General features: G+C 41.5%; 1 protein-coding gene across 3 annotated transcripts; it reads right to left on the reverse strand.

The window, feature by feature from the left end:
- On the reverse strand, positions 1 to 21,035 carry LOC109635102 (chemokine-like protein TAFA-1). 3 transcript variants are annotated; one of them, XR_011243287.1, is made up of 6 exons: positions 20,577 to 21,035; positions 19,213 to 19,357; positions 2,539 to 2,679; positions 1,318 to 1,442; positions 1,034 to 1,122; positions 1 to 878 (listed from the first exon to the last, which is right to left on the reverse strand). XR_011243287.1 is itself a non-coding variant. In XM_020096032.2 (5 exons), the coding sequence occupies exons 2-5, from the start codon at positions 19,352 to 19,354 to the stop codon at positions 855 to 857; spliced, it is 432 nt and encodes a 143-aa protein (XP_019951591.1). In that variant the 5' UTR covers positions 20,577 to 21,032; the 3' UTR covers positions 1 to 854. The 3 variants fall into 3 exon arrangements, 1 of the variants encoding a protein (XP_019951591.1); XR_002203114.2 differs by having other exon boundaries at positions 19,213 to 19,354; positions 20,577 to 21,026; XM_020096032.2 differs by lacking the exon at positions 1,034 to 1,122 and having other exon boundaries at positions 19,213 to 19,354; positions 20,577 to 21,032.
- Between the last annotated feature and the right edge of the window lie 357 nt (positions 21,036 to 21,392).

Raw genomic sequence — 21,392 nt, forward strand, 5'->3', positions numbered from 1 at the left:
TTACAGGAACGATGACTTTAATGAAATTTCGGCACATATCAATCAATGGCTTCATATGTACAATTGTCACGTGAATGATCTGACATAAGGCATTTCAAGTATCGAAAAACAACCAACTGGTTTCACATTTTTGGTGATTTAATCCGTCTCAGGTTAGCTGACATGTTAATGACCGACAGGAGTCATTAAAGAGGTGACCAAAGGCAAACTAGTACCATACAAACAAGTGGCAAAATGTACAGTATCAAGACACACAAGCTTTAATTTGTAAAATACCTCTCCCACAATGCATCTGTTTTGTCTTCACGTCACGCCCGAGAACTCAAAAGTTCGGCTGCGTTGTGTTCTTGTGGGTAAGAAGAGGAACGATCAACAATGCATTCGGGAATTGAATGATCGATAATTCACCACCACCACAAATAGAGTTGTTATGTACACGAGAAATGACAAACAATGTATGTACAATATTTTTCCTCTTAGAATTAAAAAAAAGAAAGAAAGGAAATCCTGAGGGCTGTCAACCACTGTTCCGTCTTCTCCTTCCTTCTTGTCCCCGTGTCCACCACGAATTCCTCTTCTGTTTGTCGCTTCCCATCTGTCTCACGTAATGTGTGAGGGGGGACGTCAGCTGCCGTCCAGACATAAATCCAAATGCAGACATTCGTGTTCCATCTCACAGTTAGAAAGAAATGATGAAACTAAACTCATTACAAGGTTATGATGAAGTTCCCCGCAGGCGGCTTGGAGCGTCAGTATTTTCAGAAGCCTGGAGAACGATGTGCTCGATGCATTCTACATCTTTTTTTTACACTTGAATCTGAGAAGTGTTCACATTTCTCAAAGCAACAATAAGTTCATTGTCTTCGTGGTAATTGGTCCTGAAACGAAAAAGGAGATTTGCGTTTAGAGGAAAGTAAATATCACAGAAATTAGTGTAAATCATGTGTTTTGCCCTTTAAAAAACTTAGTCATTAAGCCAGTTGAGCGAAATTAACAAGCAGACCAGCGTTCCAGTATAAATGAAGAGGCTGACCTGCAAATTAACTCTTGCACCAGAGGCATTTCCCTGCATCCTCTCTCCACAACGTGTTAATAAGTTGATGTTGTGTATGGCTGAGTGTTCTGACAAGAAAAGGGAAGCAGGAAATCGAGGGGTTAGAGGGCGTCGTTAACGAGTCAATTTGCGGTGAAATTCAATCTCTATAAATATGCTGTTTTGTTGATGCCGCGGCTCGTGTCACAGCGCTGCTGTACATCTCTACCCCCACTGTTCGACTGCGGCGCCTCGTTTCCCGCGGTCAAGAGAGGTTATCTTACCCTCGTGGTTTTGATCTTGTTGCCGGCGTAGCACATCCAGCCCGAGTTGTCAGGGAGCGTCTTGCATTCCTCCCCCTCCAGGCAAGGCTCCATCTCACACCACCACTTCCCAATTACTATGGATGCTACAGGCAACAAAGACAAGAGAAATGGTGATGCTGGTACCCTTCGCCCTGACGGGGTGCGGAGCCAGATAGCACGGCCCAGCAGTCCACAGACCGATGGCCATTAGGTGCAGGTGTCTACGCATGCAATAAAACACATTATGTCAGAGGTGGCAGTAAATAACTAGGCTCCGTGTGTCACATGTACATGTTTCAGATAAAAATGTTTCTTATTACCAAGCTGTTTCTTTATTAAGGGCAGTATATATTGTAGAATGCAGAGGTTGGAGCCGAGGCTTTCAATTAACTGAGTGGATCAGTAAGTGTGACTGTGACTTGACTTTAATGTATGCCACATTTCTGCCAACCGGAGAGAAAATTGCCTTAACTACAGGGTAAGTAGACAGCGAATTGTTTGTAATGTGTGATAGCGGAAAAGAATCTGTCAGAGCTGACACTGAGAGACCTCAAATTCCCTCCGCCCGCTCGGAGATTGCAGTAATATTTGCAAAAGGATTTAAGATAAAAGCTGGAGGTGAGAGGTTTTACAAAAACCACACATTGATGCGTGAGACCCGAGCACCCAATCCTTTTCTTACAAGGGACTGAACCTGTGTTTCAGACTTTTGTCAAAGCACAAACCCATCATGGAATAGCAACAAGGCTCCTAAGTAATCAGCAGCCATTTTATTCTGCACTCTCTTTGCCTTATGCTATTCTTTATTTTTTCCCTCTTCCCTGAGGTGTGTCTCATTCAGTAGTTGTGTTTGGCTGTGTGCTGCTGCTGGAGTAAAGCTTTCCCCTGCAGATACCTTCCGCTGTCTGTCAGCAACAGAATTTGGATGTGACATTATCCCAGGTGCTGTTAATCTTATCTGGGACGAGGAATTGCACGGGTGCCTGTTATTTTAACAAATCTCTGTATCTTTACAAAAGACTCGTCTGGGAGGATTTTTTATTTTTCTGAACAATACAGTACATGTTCAGCTGAATTAAATACAAAAATGGAAATCGTTCTTTTCCTGCAAGGCAAGCACATCGAAAATAAATGTTTTTCCTCCTGCAAACTCATGACAGCATCGTAGGAAAACGTCCTTTATCTGTTTTTTTTACTCACCGTCAACACATGAAGGTCTGTTCCTGGTGGTTCCAGCCACCTTCCCTGGCAGACAGGAACACTTGACCGTCTGTGACCGTTCCTCGATACGATTCTTATTACAGCATCTGTGAGCAGCAATTACTTCACATGTGCCCCCCTCTGATAAGAACAGAAACACACACACACACACACACACACACACACACACACACACACACACACACACACACACACACACACACAACACACTACATTAAGTCAACATCTCAGGGGTCATACACAGTAACACTTTGCTTTCTGAGCAAATCATTTTGTGGACATTTGTGGATTAACACAGACTGTTATCATTGCCGGGGCCAAAATAATCACATTTACTGAGATACTGCACTCAACCTCTTACCCTTTTCTCAAGCCCCAGGTTAAAATGACGTGCCTACAATATAGAATAGAATAATAGAGCATATCTCTGCAATTACAATGTAGTTTTTCTCAGGACCCAGGTTCAAATGGCATGCCAAAGATATGGAATTGGATAAAATAGAATATAATAATTAATTATATCTTTGTTTTATGTATAATATTGGTATCTATATGAAGGTATATAAGGGTAACACGTGCAATTTCTGCAGAAGCATGGTAAACACTGTGTGGCATGACCTGAAGAAGTTTTTAACTCATCTATGGAGTGGATCCAGATACATGTTTGGATCCAGGAACTTTTCTTCAACATGGTGAGATAGGTGAGTTAGCCTTGGCAGAGCTATGCGATCTCCCGTGTACCGTTCTTGCTACGATTGCTGGTCGGACAGAACAGGACAATTAAAGATGATTTCTGACAAATGGTTTTTCCGCTGTTTTTTGTGACTGAGCAAGAAATAAAACTTGTCCAGTTTCACATGTAAGTGAGTTGTCATTACTGCTTAAATCATCTAATATGTCACAAAAAGGCAAAGACTATCAAACTAAACAAAGTTTGATAGTGAAAACTAAAACTAGCTCCTAGTTGAAGCAGCTACAAAAGTAATATGCTGTTTACAAATTGTATATTTGTAAATTGTACTGTACACAGTGTCGTCAATCAAGAGTCATAATATATCAGTCATACTTTTGCTTGCCTCGAGTACATTTGGGTGACTTTTCAATTAAAGATATGTTTTCCATTGTTGTACCGATACTGAAAACATCTCAATACTTTCACCACTCACCATCATGTAATATTTCTGCCCATGATTCTTTTGAAAACTATCTCACAGGTCTGCTGTAAACAAGAATAATTATCTGTGTGCTTTTACTCTGCAGACGAGCCCCCTGCAGCTTGTTGAATGATAAATGATGATGAAGAGACGTGTGAGAGCAGAGGAGAAAAAGAGACGTCTATTAGCAGGAGGAGAGGCCTGCTTCAGGGTTATCATGAATATGAACACTGGCTCCACCACGCAATTATCACCAAACTGCTGGCTGTGCCCTGAAGGACGAGGGGACCGGACTGGACTCGACCCACCTCGACCGCTGGCCTCTCCCACCCACTGTGCTCAGACTCTCCACATGTGAGGGCTGAGCAGCAAAGGACCGTCTGACAATTACACCCGTCAGCATGACACAAGATCAAGGAGGTTGAAGAGAGAAAGAGCTAAGAGGGAGAGAGAGAGAGTGGGGGGAGGGGGGAGATCTGGTATATTGCAAGCAAAGTGATCCGAAGTAATGTTTGACAATGAGCTGTGGGTTTGTGAAATGTGTCATGGCTAGATTTGCATATATCACTTTAACCGCATTTGAATATTTTGGATTTTGAGGCCCTCCTCATGCACAGCAGTTTCTTAGATGCAAAAAGCGCAGCCGTGCACGTTGTGTTGAGAGAAAACCTGGTGTGGTAAACAACATCCAATCACCACAGTTCAAGAAATTATCATTCAAACAATGTAAAACATCAACCTTTAATTTAACATCACCGCATTACAACAATAAATAACATACAGTATCAAAGTCAACTCATTAAGCTGCTATACAAACAGAAGATTAATTACTGAATACATATTATTTCACAGTTATTGTCATAGATAATGATGTGTTGAGCTTAAGCAATTAATTAATTGATTAGTTGGTCAACAGAAAATAACTTTTGGTAATTCATTCATCATTTTACTTCTATGCACCAACAAATATTTGCTGGTTGCAGTTTCTTAAATGTGGGTGTTTGCTGCTTCTCTGAGTTTTATATCAGTTAGAATAAATCACCTTTGACAGTTAAGAGATTTCTTTTCACTCCCCTTTCCTCTAATAGACTGATTACTAGATAAATTAATTAATTATTATTGGAAAAATGCTAATTTCAGTTGCTCATGAGATTGTGTCCAGTGTTCAGATAACTTGATTTATTCAGCCAATAGTCCATGTTTTGAATTATTACTAGAAATAAATGTATTATTCTCTCAACTACTAAACTGATTAAGTGCTTATAAAAACAATTGCTAATTAATTTCCTGTTGCTCCACTAATCACCTAATCTACGAATTGTTGCAGCTCTAAAAGGCTTTTTAAAAATCATTTAATAATCACTGTACAACTATATTAAAGTTAATTACAACCTTTTGGGCTGGAAGTGTTTCATGAACGCTGGATGAGTTGGGCTTAAATAAAGTTTGATCTCTCTTTGATTTGCAAATGTGAACAGGTCTTTTGGGATTACAACAGTAAGGACGCAGCAACTTTTCGGAGAAGCCGGTTTTAGCGTTGTACAGGCAGCTGCATTTTGTAAAATACTGTATTTGTTCAAACTATAAGCCATAAAGTAGCTTAAACTCAGACAGAAGACAGAAAGTAACGTGTCAGTTTCCAGATATAATTGAACCATCATGTGAGCTCCTGTGGGGATTAACCAACTCACAGCCCCACTTGACCCGCTGGATGGAAGTGAATCACCGCGCCCGCCTCACACTTGAATCTTTTGCTTCAACTGCACTGAGTTAAAAAACGATCATCAGCTTCTCTTATGTGCATAAAACCTCAGAGAGAAGACTAAGAATTTACTGAACTTGACAATTCTTCATGTGTTTCTTCGGAGTGGAAATACAGAGTGTGTTCAGCATCTGCTTGTGATGACGAGTTTAATTAATATGGATGAATGATGTCATCTTCAATGTAATCTTCAGCCACTAGGGGGTCACTTAATCAAAACAATAACAAAAACATAGTTTGATGACGTTGGGAAGCAGCGAAGAATCATGGGAGTTGATGTCTCACCACCATTTCTTTCCCCATAATCTTCTTGGGTTGCTTGGTTCCCCTGTGCAATTGCGGTTTTTACTGGGACACAAAAAACAATCCTGATCCGTTAAGAGCGACTGATACAAACAGTGAAGGAAAGAAAAGCCGACAGGCTAACTGTTGTTTCTCCTTCGTCATATTCGTTGTTTTCCCCAGACGTCACAGCAGAGACGGTCAAAGCTGCGGGTAAAGTCCTGTTATCTTAAATAAAATAAAAAATAAAATAAATTCTGGGTTTGAACATTGTTGGAAACAGTTTGGATATATATATATATATATATATATATATATATATATATATAAATAGATATAAAACCCAGACATTTTAATGTCATTTATTGTTAAAAGATGTCATTTTAATAGTCAAACGCTAATTATAAGGAAAGTTAGAATTTAGAGAGCTGCTCTTTTCCCCGCTTCCTGCCATGTCTGTTCTCGGGGTTGACATGTATAAGTGAAAAACATCCTGATCTCGTAGCTGGTCTGGAAAAAAGTCGGCTGCTGTCTGATGCACTCAACAAAAGGGCATGTCTGCACAACGTTAATCGCGATGTACCAGTGGAAGCAGTGGGGCATCATTTGAAAACAACAGCCCAGAGGGGTTTGTTCTTCTTAATGCATCCCCGTAATTGCATAAGACAGCCCCAGATTTCCTCTTTGATCTATTAAAAACACACTACTCAACAGAATTAACTTGTACTGCTTGTTGCTCTCAAACAGAGCAAAGAATCAGGATACTCTATATTTGGAAATCATCACCTCCAAAGAATACATTAAAAAACAAATGCAAATGCAAATCCTCAAAGTATTTCCAGCTGGCAGGTGTATTGGGCACCTTTAGGCGAAAGCTCTGCGGCGCTGACGAGCGTTCTTCAAGTTCACCCATGGTTTCATCCCGTGACTACAACACGCCGCACGCTCCAAAATCCATTTGTTGCATTATAAATATTTCAGAAGTCGACGAAGGATAACATGGCGGGAGATGAACGCTCTCATCAGGTGAGGGCTGGAGCCAAGCAAGGGTATAATTGTTTTCTGTATTTCCATTTTCTCCCCATTATCAGTGACTATGAACAAAGTCATTCTCACAAATAACACATATCTTCAAGGTTTGTGTGTGTGTGTGTGTGTGTGTGTGTGTGTGTGTGTGTGTGTGTGTGTGTGTGTGTGTGTGTGTGTGTGTGTTTGGCATTTTGACTGACAGGGAACAAGGGTCACACAGAAATTGTCATTCATCGGTTCAGAGGTCACACAGAATCAGAGGGTCTCAGCTGGAACTGCCCTGTTTACGTGTTCCTGCTCCGTGTGCCTGCTTCTTCATTACTCCGAGGCTGGAAACCAGATGACCGCCCACAACCTGCGCCGGAGCCAAAGCTTCACTTTTCGGCCGGAAAGAGCTGAATAAGCCACAAGTCCTTGCTGAATGAAACGGTGGCTATGCGTCCTGTTTTCTGGGACGGTCGCTTCGGTTGTGTGTTGATTTATTTCACCGTACCGAGATTTCTTTTGTTACTCTGCTCTGGGTTTGGAAAAAATATAAAATTATCTATGAGAACAATGAACATCTGCTGTATTTAGTGCTGCTGTCCAAGGTCCAAATTTCTCCAGCCTCAGCCTCACCTGAAATTGTCCTCGGCCTTGACTAATTCTATAGCTACAGATGCCACATCCCATTATTTTTAATTTGATATCTGTGCCACCCTCCAACTTTCATTATAAGAGAACAAAGAAATAGTTCCAAAAAAACATAAATAACTATATTTTTGTATATGCAAACAAATAATTGCAAAGGTCTCTATCTGTGGAACTTCATATCTCAGCTTTGCATTTAACGTGTGTATTGTTAAGGGCCCAAGGAAGTGCAGTGTTTGGTGTTTGGTCTTTTGATTGGGACACGATATGCTCAATATAAATAAAGATTGAATAAACAGGTCGATCACCACAGCTCTTTGTGCAGCAGCGGTGGCTTCAGGATCCTGCAGAGAGCTGCAACCAGCATCACCACAGGACAAGCAAACAGCTAGTTCTCAAACAGACGGGCCCCTACACAATGGTGGAAAAGTGATAAAGTACATTGACTTTAACTTGATCCATAGGTTCAACAAGCACAAACATTAGATGCCCTGTACTCATAATAGCAAAGCTCGTACCTCCAGCTCCAGTTTGCAACACATACTTTATGCAGCTGTTTTTACAGACTGAGCAGAAACGCTTATGATGGGTAAAATGAATTTCATTTGTAAATCAATGAGGTACTTGTACTTCACTTGAGTCTTTCTCTTGTTTGCTACTTCACACTCTTCCTTTGACGTAGTAAATGTAACAGTTTGTACTCAAAACGCAAAATCCTCTTATCGAGTCTGTTTCTTTAACTGAATCCTCTCATTTTTATTTAACAATTGACGTCCTTCATTTAACCACAACACGTATGATCATATCTAGTAAACGCCCATTTATGATGAGATCTGGACACAATCTTGAATAATTATTATTCTTCCCTCTGTCATAAAGTGACTAACATCCTCTTTGTCTGCATAAATAGATGTAACAGCGTTCACAGATACTGTAAAAATAAATTGAGCAGTTAGAATAAAAAACGTTTGTGACAGCTAAGAAAGCCTGCGGCACTTTTACGCAACTCCTCACAGAGGGATCTTACTTTGTTCAGGTTCACCACATTGATTCTTTTTACCCCAGAACACTTAGCTGTAGAGCTCTTATCCACACAAATGACGACACCTGGCATCAGCAGTGTCTCAGCTGCTGGATGGAGTGCGACGGACTCCGGCACAGTGAGTCACGCTGGAAGCCAGCAACACTGCATCAAAATCCGATGAGTTATGGACAGCACGCCTGGGTGACGGCAAATGCTGTCAAATCATGCATGACATGAACGTGTAGCGCCGATTCTGACTTTCTGTGGATCTGCGGTTCTGCCTGCCCCGGCAACTGTGAGCGGGAGTTCACAAGGGACCGGTAAATGGTTCTTCAGATGTGACGAAACCGACATGGCGCAGAGGAAAATGGTCAGTCCATCTCAATAGAAATGTCACCATGCAATAAGTGAAGCAATGACTCGACGTCTACTTTAATGAGCCCAGACTGTGCGGCTGTCTCTGGAGATAGTGTACCATCTGAATGGCAACGCTCCTTTACCATCTGTTCCAGATGTTGGACACAGTGTGGACATGACAAATACTACTCTGTTACACTTCATACACAAACCAAACAGAAAGCCAGAGGGACTGAAATCATCAGGAAACCGTGTTTCTCTCAGACCTTTGGATTCCAGTGACTGGCAGCCAGTGGCATTATGTCTACACCCTGAACTGAACGCACGCGCGCACGCATTTTACGAGCCGTCTTGAGACATCTGAACGACTCCCTAAAAACACAGAGCGCCCCATCACCTGTTGTTAATTATCTTGTTGTTTAAAAGTCATTTACAAGAGACAGCAGGTCCTGATCTCCGAACCACAGCAGTCCATGTTTTAGAGCAGCAGGCCTGTCACCTTTTAATGGAAAATGCATCCAAGGTGACCCATAATGGGCTCCACTCCCTCTCTGTGCAGGCTTTTGCAGACGTCCAAGCCAGCAGGCTACAGCACTTCAGAAATAGGAGCGCCAGATTAGAGAATGTCAAATTAATGCAGATGGGAGACAGTGAGAGGCACAAAAATGTGACTGTGTGGTGTCAAATTGAGTGACAAGTTTTTATTCCTCTGCCTTCTGTGCAAACAGCTAACATCCCTGTAGTAATGTTGTTCTTCCAGATGTAAACGCTGAGGTGAAAATTAGTAATATGTTGCTTGAAAAACTGTGAGACAAATTTGTTTCTGGGGTGGAGAGAATGCTGCAAACACCGTGTTGTTGAAAACAAGAGTGAATAAACTTGAGAGTTTGAGAAACTACACCTATTAAAGGTGTCACCATGCTTTGATGTTTTATTTCTCTTTCCTGATTTCTCTTTTGACGCATGTGAGTGTGCCTCACAAGTGAGAGAGAGTGCATATGCTTGCCAGAGAGAGAAATCAAAGCAATTTACGAGCGAAGAAAACTACCAATTGCCACTGTGGAAAAAAAAAAGCACCGTCCATGACAAATACAAGCATAGAAATTCATGAAATATGGCTGGCAGCTTTGACAGCATGTCACACAAAGAGGCCCATCCTGTGCAGTGGGCCAAATATGGGTGATACTTTATTGAAATGCAAAAAAGGAACGCTCACAGAGTCGAGCTGGTGTTGTTTCAAGATGCATGAGAACTGCATGGAACAGAGGAAGCAGCGAGTAGCAGCGGATGGCTCTTTCATTTGCATGTGAGCCTCAAAGCCTGTCGCGTGTGTTGACACCTCATCACAGGCTCGGGACACTGCCACCCTGGTCCACATGAAGGGGAAATTAAATGCTATTCTGACTCTCGACGCGCATGAAAAAAGCCCATAGTTATTTAGGTTTGTTTTTTGTTTTTTTAATAATGCAGCTGTGTGACTCGTTCAGCACGACACAGACGTACTGTACAGCAGCAATCACTCGGCGGCTTTCATGTCCATTAAGCACAAATAAACAAAGGCACATTATCCTCTGCTCCCACACATGTTCACTTCTGAGATTTGGGGTAAATGGCCCCACAGAAAAATAACAATGTGAAAATATATCTTGTGTCTCTTCAACGTCTTTCATTTTTTAAATGTCAAGCTGTTCCCTGTCCTTCTATCGAGCCCCCCCCCCCCCCCCCCCCCCCCCCGAGTGGCAAATGTCCAGAACTGGAATTTCACATGTTTTTTTTTTTTTTCCTTTCTAGATGGCCTGCTCTGATGAAAGTGTTTCATTCAGCGAGAAGAAAAGAGGAGGCAGACATAGAGGCGGGCCGAAGAGCCTTTAGAGAACAGCTGCTCGCCTCTCACTGCCGGCCAGACAATGCGCCTGCAACATGTAAACTGTGTAATAATGCATAATACAAGGGCTAAATGACCTTTCATGCTGCATGACATGTGCTCTGAAGGTTTCGGCAGCTGCGATTATTCATGACCTCCAAGCTGATAGTGGGGAGGGGGGGGGGGGGGGGGGGGGGGGGGATTCAGAGAATGGTTCTCATTCAGTGCAACACTTAAAAGCAGATTTTAATCATATACCTCTGCAAATTAAGGAAGGAAGAGAACATGTGCTGCTGTAGAGTGCACCTACACGACATGATCTATTTCTTATTGTATGTTTATTTTACCCTTTGACTCGTAAATCCTGTCAAATGGAGAAGATACAGTTGGAAGATCATGATAGAAACCCTTAAAAAAAACAGAATGACTTTCTTTTTTTTTGTCATTTAATTTCTTCTTCACAGTCATGTTCCTCATATTTGTTAAAAATCTACTTTCTTACTTTTGTCCCTCACTCTCACACATGGCAAACTCCTCCAGTCTCTCCAGGAAAGATAATTGGATCTGTAGTGTAAATATGCCAGAAGACTTATAGCACACCAAGGAGATATTAGGGACGGGGGAAAAAAATCTGCAATGGAAGCTGATAAACCCAATATTAATTACTTTGCTTATTTCTCATACTACCCTCCCCCTTGGAACCAATTAGTAAGTTGAGATGCTTCTTTTCAGTTTAATGAGGTCTAAGTAATGATAATGAATTTCATATTCTTGCCAGGCATTTAAAATAGGCTCCCACAAAGGCAAAGCCATATGAAATGATCTCTCAAGCATAATTCCCACTCTGTGAGACGTATTTCTTTCATTGAGAAAATAAAAATTGAGGAAATGAGGTCCCATTTTCAGCGGGAGGATGAATTAATGGAAGTAGTTTTTCCCTCCACACTGGTGCCGTTTGGGGACGACGGGGTGTTAGTCACATTAAATAGCTCCTGAATCTGGAGCTCCAATTCTAAGTAGATTTTAATAAACTTTGTGTCTAACAAACCAGGTTACAAAAAAACAAAAATCACATCTAAATTCCGCCTCAAATAGCCAGAAGTGAAGTGACAAAAACCCTGTTCGTCGTCTAAAGAGCAGGCAGAGCCCGAGGGCAGCCACACCTTGAAAACCCTTCACAAAGAAAGAAAAAGCCAGAGCGGAGGAAAACAGCCTGTGACAAACTTGCTTCATCTCTACACCTCCATATAACGCAGGTTAACAGGGACACTTGGCAGCGGGGGTTTGCCTCTTACCTTGGCAGGGAGCACATTTGCTGGAACAATTCTCTGCACACGCGAGACAAAAAGGTCTGAACTCCCTGACATAATATTTACAAGCTGTGGGGACACAAGCTGTCATTAACTCACCAGTAGATTTTTGTTTTGTTTGTTTGTTTGTGGAATAGTTCTCACACGTGACGCAACACACAACCAGTGGGAATTAATCAGTAATTAATGTGAAGTGCAGAGATGGTTTGATCATTTGTCACGTTATTGAGCAACAGACACATTTGAAGTGGAGTCATTGTGTTATAACAGTCTGAGGTCAAAAATACAACATGTAACAATAATTCATTACAATATCTAAACACAACCATTTATTAATTTACCAGATTCCAATATGTTTTTCGACAATGTGAGAAATCCACAATTGAATTCAAGGTAACAGGACATTTTGCTCATCTAACTTCCTGGGGCAAACCACGAGGATGTTGATGGATAATCCATAGTCAAGACGACACTTCCCATAATCCAATGCTGCTTTACAAAGCCATCAAACATGATTGGTCTTATGTTTGACTCCTAATGTGGCAAACCAGAGAATCCAGTTATGGCCACGCGCCATTTCCTCACAGTAACAACAGCGTTTACAAGGACAATAACCGGTCACACAGGTCAGGAACAATTTACCTGTAACATGAATCATCCACTTATTTATCACTCATTCCTCTCTTCCTCAAATCATGTACCTACCTTCTGACAATATTAATCTAAGTGGACTGTATATACTCTATATTATACAAATGCACTACTGTCATATGTACCTACCTCATGGATATAGATTTTAATAATCCATATCGGTTTGAGCATCTTTGCACTATTGTCCTCTTCTATTTGCACATAAATGATGTTTTGTTGGCTTATTTTGTTGTCTGTTTTTTACTGCATGTCCATTTGTTTGAGTACACTGAGTGCAATTAACACCAGAGTCAAATTCCTAGTATGTGTCCACAAACAGATTCTGATTCTGAAAAACAAAGCTACTTTTATCCATATTCTGACTATGACATTTTCATGATTATGTTTAAATTAGTTTCTAAATGAATATTCCATTCATATGTTCCTGTAACGGCCACACATGCCAACGTTGCAGATTTCTGTGAGAAATAGTCTGTAATACTGCTGATAAGATGTATACACGTCTATATAATAATGTGTAGTAGTATAATCTTGATTTGATTATTGATTGTTTGGGCTATGACCTAATACAGGTTTAGGTAATCAGAACATTGCTGTCTGTGTAAAGTTTTTAACAGGAGACTAATCCAGGAGGAGTATGTGCGAAGAGTCAGGAGGAGTCTAACATTTCTGGTTGGAAAGTCACTCGGACGACTAAAAACAGATGTGAGAAAAACCCAAAGAGACAAAAAACTACTTGAAAGAGACAGAAAGAGATGACAGTGACACAAGAGTGACACAAAGTGTGATTAAAAAAATAGACGCCTCACGCAAATGACTCAAAAGAAATGCAAAACCAGCACAAGCCACACGAAACCAGCACAGTAGACAAATCAACCGATGAAACATGGAGTGACCACAAAGAGAAGCCACTCAATTTTCACAAAGACTACAGAGACACAAAGATAACAAACCGAGACCACAGAGACACACAAATGGGACACAAAGTGAGACCCAAACCAAGATGCTCGATGAGATGACGAGCAGCAAAACACGATGTAAAATAATCAAAGAGACACAAATCATATCACAAACAAAGACAGAATGTCCACAAGGACAAACAATTTGAATTGATTAAAAGAAAGAGGAGAGAAATAATATTAACGAAACAAAACAACTGCTAAGAATGATAAACCTGTCCCTGGCTGTTTGGTACTTGAAAGTACAAATATCACCTGTTTACTGTCACGAGAATATTTACAGGCATTTGTTTATTACACAGAACATCCAGTGTAACCTTTGGTACAGTAAAGTTTATCGTTGCCTAGAATCAGGTCTGGACCTCCACTACAGACGTGGAACCCACCCCCTAGCTGCACAACTCCCAGTAATGAAAGTTTAATACTAATTACACCGAACATCATCATTACACATTAATTAGAATGAAAAATGCATGTTATCCGTTAACTCTGTTCCGAGGCCACAGATAAACGTTCATCAGAGTCGATAACTTTCCGGGAACACTTTGATTTGAGGAGAAATAAAATCTGTTTGCTCACAACAAAATGAGAAGTAACTACAGAGCCGAGCTTTGTTTCAGACTATTTCTGGATTAAAGCAAAGTGAAGCCTTTTATCAGGGTTTCAGAGTCAACTATCCCTCAGCTATGACAGCTGTCACAACAGCAAATTAAGAGAGCTGCTGCTAACTAATGACTGACACAAAGGTCTGGGAATCTCACTAATGACCCCAGGAGGACGTGCAGCTGTGTACAGCCAACAAAGTGTTCTGAAATGATCGACTAATAACGTCGCTCTGGGGCTAAACGTCCTCTGCTTGTTCTCAGATTTCGCCGGCTGCATTTCATTGCAGCGATGCTCTAAGGTAAATGTACTTTTCAGGCAGTAACGGTGTCGAGCTGCTACAGTTTGGTGTAGTGCACTTAGAAAACTACACTGGCACTGGAGCACAAACCTCAGCCAAGACCCAACTTTCAATTCTGCACTACATTTGTTTGTTCATAGAGTTTAAACCATTGCAGATATAATCTGTTGATTCTCATTATCTCAGCTACATGGTGGTAGTTACAGGTTTTTAGCCCGATTTAAATCCACTGGATCCAAGTTTTTAATTTGGATCTGGATGTTTCATCAATATTCCCTGGGACAATAGCGAGAATGTAAAAAAACCATCCTAATTCGCAAAGTTAAAGAAAGTAAATCCGGGATCCTCTTATTTGTGCCAAAATTCAATGTCATCTGTCTTCTGTCATCTTTCAAGTTTCGTGTAAATCCATTCGTTAGTTTTTGTGTAATCCTGCTGACAAACAAACAAACCAACTAAGCAACAAATAAATAAACTGACGGGCGACAACATGACCTCCCTGGCTGAGGTAATGCCTGTTTCCGTTCCGCAGCAGCTCAAATTTGCTATAAGACAGTTGCTTTTGTTTTGTTTCCTTGTTTGTTCTGATGCTATGAATTAACACCGAAGCAGGGATGTACTTTTCTTTACATGAGCCTACTGTCAAAGAAACACGACAGCGCAGCGGAGACAAGAATCCGGCACTTCTTTGAAAATGGAGGGGGGGGCTTGATGACAGTAAATATAAACAAGAAGAAACGCCTGAAGCAACGGATGATGAGGAATATATTCTTTCTTTTGTGTGTGAAATGATCAGCCAGATATTCCAGACGCAGAATTGGAGCACGGTTTTGACAAAACAACGCTCAGAGGTCACGAGCTCGCCAGCAGAGTGGCAGACTGCTGCCAGCGATGAGCACGGCAGACTGATTTATGAGCACTGCAGTGACTAATTTGTGTTTTGTAGAATATGTACATGAACACTGGAAATAATAACCGCCATTGAAACACATCAATATGATCTGAAAAACATTGTGCTACCTACAAATGATGGGGGAGGTATTTTTAATCAAAACTATATTTTTGGCATACAAACAGTGTTATTCTATTTTACAGTTCTGTGTCAGACAAGTGGCAAATCTCTGAAAATCCAGTGCACAGGGTGAAAATAAATGACAAGAGATTCAGCTTAGAATTTTTCCGTTACGATCACTGAGATATGAATCAACCATGAACTTTGCAGGCCTTTAAAAACCTGTTATTAATGCTTGGGGATTGGGGCTAAGACAAGAAACAGCTGGTGTAGTCATGAGAGGGAGAAAGCTGGCTAATTAATTAAGCTGTGGGCCACAGAAATTCATTTTGCATATAAGCGTTGTGATCACAAACCATAGCCCCTGTACAGAATTGGCTGAAAGACTTCAATTAAACATGCTGTTTAAACAAATATCCACAAGCTTAGAGGAGCCCTCACTTATGAATAATTCATAACCTGAAAGAGGAAATAAATGGGAAATACTAAGATATGTAAAACCTATTTGTAGCTGAGAGCATACAGTAATAATTAAGGCACTGATTGTCGTGAGATTCATTTTACTTAAGAATATATTTTCCTTTCAGGGCCAATAAAGGAGATGACACGAATAAGTGTTTTCCTGGTGTAATATACGATGCATCTGCAACAACATGGGACATGAGAGCAAAGTAAATGTACTGGGCGGTGGTCCTTTCGAGCGACACCGACATGTGCAACAACATAAGGACGACGTGGGTTCGCCGAGCACCAGATGTGGAGATGCCTCAAGCCGAGGCTGCACGCCACTTCCCATTGGCACTGTGGCGGAGCGGCGATGACACTAGTGAGAGCACGGTTTGAGAGTCTAGGGGACGGGTGGAGGAAGATGTATGTCAAAATAATGTGCCTCCTGGATGCATTATATAAGGCTATTAAATTGTCACTGTCTAAAACAGTGCATAGAGGATACAACCTTTGTTTGTGACAGCCCAAAATCCATTTTTCATGTTTGCTTCACCAGAGAGTGGTTTCTTTTGTTGGCACGCATGAGGAGGGAGGAGTCCTGATCCCCTACCCCTCACCAAAGCTACCGAAGGGAAATGATTGGGGGTTCAAATTGGAAAGAGCTGAAACTATGGGCCTACTACTTCATGTGATTTCGAGAAAAACTGCATTAAAGCGGCTCGGCATCGGAATTACATCCTTGTTGAAGAAGAGGTTGAGGAGGGAGGCGGGGGGGTCGACTACAGCTGCTACAGAGGACTATCATAGTAGTTACAGTGTGAGGGGAGAGAGGAAGACTGTGAAATGGATATCAGAGTAAAGTATTTATGACTTAAGTCTGAATAAATTATAATATACAGTGGATACTTACAAGAGCGTTACTTGTGCCTGCACCGCCAGTTTTGGTCTCTCTGTGTATCTCATCCAGATCTGCACATTGCTCCAGCAACGATGAGGTACAAGACGCAATCTGCAGCGCTGAGATGCGACGACCTTTCAGTTATGAACAGTTTGACCCTGCAGAGCCGACTGTTGGTGGGAGTGAGTTCATGAGGGAGCAAGGCCACCTCGGGCTGCCACTATATACTCTTTATCATACACTGTGCTAACACCCCCACATCATGCACTGCATCACCAATGGCACTGTTTCTTCAGCTGGAAAAAGAAAATGTTGCTGTGCTGCACATTAAAAGCAAAAACTTTTTTCTGCTCTGAAGCCTAAATTTCACTCTGTACCAAATATAATACAAGAGCAGAATTGTTACTCTTGAAAAAGTGTTGTTTGCAGGTATGAGTATCTTTTTCTTTAGCGTTTTGGACGAAGAAAAACATCATTCTGTGTAGTTTCATACAGATGCGTTCAGGGGCGGGGCGCAAATGCACAAACCCAGAAGCTACATCTCTGCCCGGCACTTTACAGATGCACTACAGACACAATCTGCTCTCCTTTGTGCATCGTTCACGCTCTTTGCACCAAATAAATACAGCACCTTATGAATCATAGCACAGAGAGCAAAGCTGTCTGCATCGGGAGAGCAGAAAAAAGCTCCGAGCATATCTGATAGAGTGGCAGGCAGCAATCTGTAAGTAGAGCTGTAGGGTGAAAAGCAGGCCGCTTTGTCCAAACCACTGAGCATACACGTCTCATCAAAAGAAATCCAGCTAATGGACTTTTGGACACAGTCTTTGCAATAAGACTGCCAATGTTTCAGTGCACAAGTGAAGCAGTCACTTATAAGTTGTCAAAAGAAATTATTCCTGCGACACAATGCTGCTGCTAAACCTGGCATCGTTCTTTCTTGTGTTCCTTTTTATGACAGAGGTACTTTTGTAACATGGAAATGTAATTTATCTAGAAATTGCATGTGGTGAAAGGCAGATCACAATCTATCTCTTATCCCAAAGCCAGTGCACGTGATTGACTTGTGCTTCTTCCAAACAACATCTTCCCCCTTGGATCTAAATTTCTATTGGCAAGGACACAACTGATCTCTCGCCCTCTGTAATCTCGATTTCCTCTGGTAATACCAGTCACTGTGAACTTGTGGTATTTTGCTGCCTTTAATGATTGGCCGAGTGGTCTGCAACCAACGGCCTCCTTGCCACCAATTCATGACCCGTCAACCCCAATCCTCCCACCAATCCAACAGGCACACAACACACCGCACAGAACAAATGTCCCAGTGTCAGAATCAATCCAGACAGGCTTCCCATCCTCCTCTCATAAAACTGGCATCTCATTTATCCAGGACTGAGGACTCGCCATACGATGGCAAATGGAATGACAGGGCATTTACACTTTCAGTAACAGGCGGTCCTGAAGGATTTGAATCTCTCACTTTGAACTTGTTTTCTCCATAGACGTGCACATTTGAAATATTAATTCCATTTCCCCTTTTGTTGACATGAGAAGACTCTCTGGAAGATATCCTATTTGCAAACGTCCTCATCCCTTTCTTCCCTCTGTGTGTTTCTTTCCTCATCCAATACACATCTGCAGACGTGAGTAATGAAATGAAGGTGTTGGAACAGGAAGTCTTCTGACTCACAATATTGAGAGAATTGAAAAGACCTCTTGCTGATAGGCTTGAGGTGCAGTGGCGCATGGAGGAAATAACAGACACCAAGGACCTGCACGCTCACGCAGATACTTCTCCCTTTGAAGTTCTGACAGCATTCGGCTTCCTCTCCTCTGCTGAATCCTGAGATCATAATTATTTACCATAACCGTGGCTCACATCCACCTGATGAAAACAAAAAGTTAAACCGCAATGTTTCGGTCATATTCTATTCAGTGCAATTTCACAGGGAGCCCAATCGCATGGATCAGATTGAGGGGGGGGCAGCGTTGCATGAATGTCAACGGTAATAGCTCAAGATGGAAAGTGCAAAAACATTTATTGTCTTTGTGTGTCATCTTCAGTGCAGAATATTCACTCGCTATCAAGGCCGAACCTAAATGGAAAAACAGCCACTGTACAATGTGCTTGCTAAATAATTGCTTGTTAGTCTAAGCTGAACTGTGAATATATTATTGAGTGTAACGACTTAATAAAATCAAGATGGAAATGAGAGCAAAGCAGTGAAGCTATTTGCTCCCCATTTGTCAAGCTAAACACAGAAGCAACCAAAGCCAGCTTGCTACAGTCAATACTCAAGGAGCAGGAAATGAGAGGAAGAGCTTTTGTGAAGAACCCAGAGCAGCAGGGACGCCACCGAAACGACTCACCGATCATGTGGATGGTGGTTCGTCCAGGCCGCGTCCCATGATGCTGTTGGATGGTGTCGTAGAACGTGGCCTGACACAGCTGGATGGCAGTCACACTGACCCAGAGGCCCAGGCAGAGCAGCCAGGACATGACAGGACACATCTGCTGAAGACAGGCAAAGGTGAAGTCAACGCAGAGACATCACATCATCTTCTCAACCTATGAACCACAGGCTGTACCCCCCCAACCCACCCACACCCAGAGACTCAGGGGCACAATGCGTAAACACAAATACAAACATTTCGTAGACAGGCTCCAGTCTATAATCGGTCTTAATGCCTTCAGTGGAATCTGTTAGTCATCGGAATTTATCATTAACATGATTATATAAGTATGACTTCCTCCCTGTTTCGTCTTGCGAGTTTGCCCTGTCTTGTCCCTGAGCCACATCGCTGCAAATGTGGAGTGATCCCTGGGGAGTTTTTCCCATGCAGCAGAGATTTCCCCTGACAGGCTGACTCCCTTCAACTCCTGAGCTGTGCTCCTGCCTCAAAACCAAAAATCAAACTTAAAGAAAGATACGATTTTGCGAGCAGCTGGCTGCCGAGGCTTTTCTGTATCTGTCAGAATAATGTGACAGTGACACAGCAGTAAGAGGAATCAAAAAGCCCTGTAATGTTTCACCATGCTGTTTAGATAAAGAAAGAAAGAATAACAGAAGAGGAAGAAGAAAGTAGAACAACAACGAGGAATACTCCTGGTCATAGAGGAGAGGAGGTGGCTGTGAAGGAGAAAATACAAATTGTTTCAACCCTGAAATGATTTCACAACTGTCTTATCTGCAGCAAACATGTATTACAATATCAATCTCCTTATTAATTCATATCAGAGCCTATTGATAACATTCATTCGTAGATATATTTCGATTTGATTTCTTCAAGATAAGATTTGGATAATTTTCTGTTGTATAAAAACTTGAATCCAACCTTAAGAAGTAAAATAAACTGTACTGCACATAGATTGACGCCATTAAGGTTTCTGCATTGATATATATGAAATATATATTCTACTCATGCACATTACTTTAAAATCCTTTCACATGTTTATTGTGTTTGTGGCAATAGACTCCAATTTACAATTTAATTGAAATGCAATTTTTCATTTAATCAATATCAAATCACACCATGAAATGAGATCATAAAAATGTACTTTGCTTATCCAAACATAAATTCTTTAGTCATGCAGTTTTCACATTTTGCATTTAAAACCCAAGATATTTTTTTCAGAGTAAATGTATATTTTCCCAGTTTCATGCAAAAAGCTTAATATCATAACAATAAAATATTTTTTGCCCGAGAGTAGAAAGAATGAGGATAAATCTTACCTGAGCAAGCCAAAAAAGAGTAAATAAATATCTCAGTAGAAAGACACAAATCCATCCATAATGCTGCTCATGCTGATCCCATCCAATAACTCTGAATCTGGCTCGAGGAGGGAACTCCACTGACTCCGTCTCCCCCTGCTCCGGCACTTTGATAGCAACAGTCCAGTGATTCAGAAATGACCGTCAAGCCGGAGTCAGGAAATAGATTTACAGCTCTTTCAGTTCCACCTTTGAAATATCACCCCTCCCATTCACACCAAATTCATTTACCCCCTCGCATCTGTAGGCACGTGCGGAGTGCTCCTTAATTAACTGTAGTGGAATCTCTTCTTTCACCGTCTGCATCCTTCCTGTGAGAGGCAGCCTCTGAGCAGCGGCTCTCACTGAGTCCCCCCTCAGCGAGCACCAAGAAACAAATGTTCCCGTACAGCCGAGCTGAGTGTAAGGACTGTATCACATGTCTTAAAGCCAGACTGCCTCTGGATTAGATGGCATGGAGGCACTCCACCTGATCATATGCTTCTGACAAATGCAAATCAGGGGAAACTGGCACCACTCATGTCGCTGTGACCACACGATTAACAATTATTTACATTTAGAATGGATTTCTTTTTCTCCTGAGGGAACAATTTCCTTCAATTCATTTCCTTTTTTTTTTTTTTGTTGTCAGTTGCCACTCTGTCCTACATTTAGGGAGCTAAGAACATGCATAATGTATTTAAGTGAATAAAAATGACTCCTTAAAAAAATTTGTATTTTTTTTTTAATGTTATTTTTTCCCAGAAACAAGCACCTGAGGAGGGACAGAAATAAACC

This window comes from Paralichthys olivaceus, chromosome 6 (assembly GCF_024713975.1).
Source record: "Paralichthys olivaceus isolate ysfri-2021 chromosome 6, ASM2471397v2, whole genome shotgun sequence".
Classification (NCBI taxonomy): Eukaryota; Metazoa; Chordata; class Actinopteri; order Pleuronectiformes; family Paralichthyidae; genus Paralichthys; species Paralichthys olivaceus.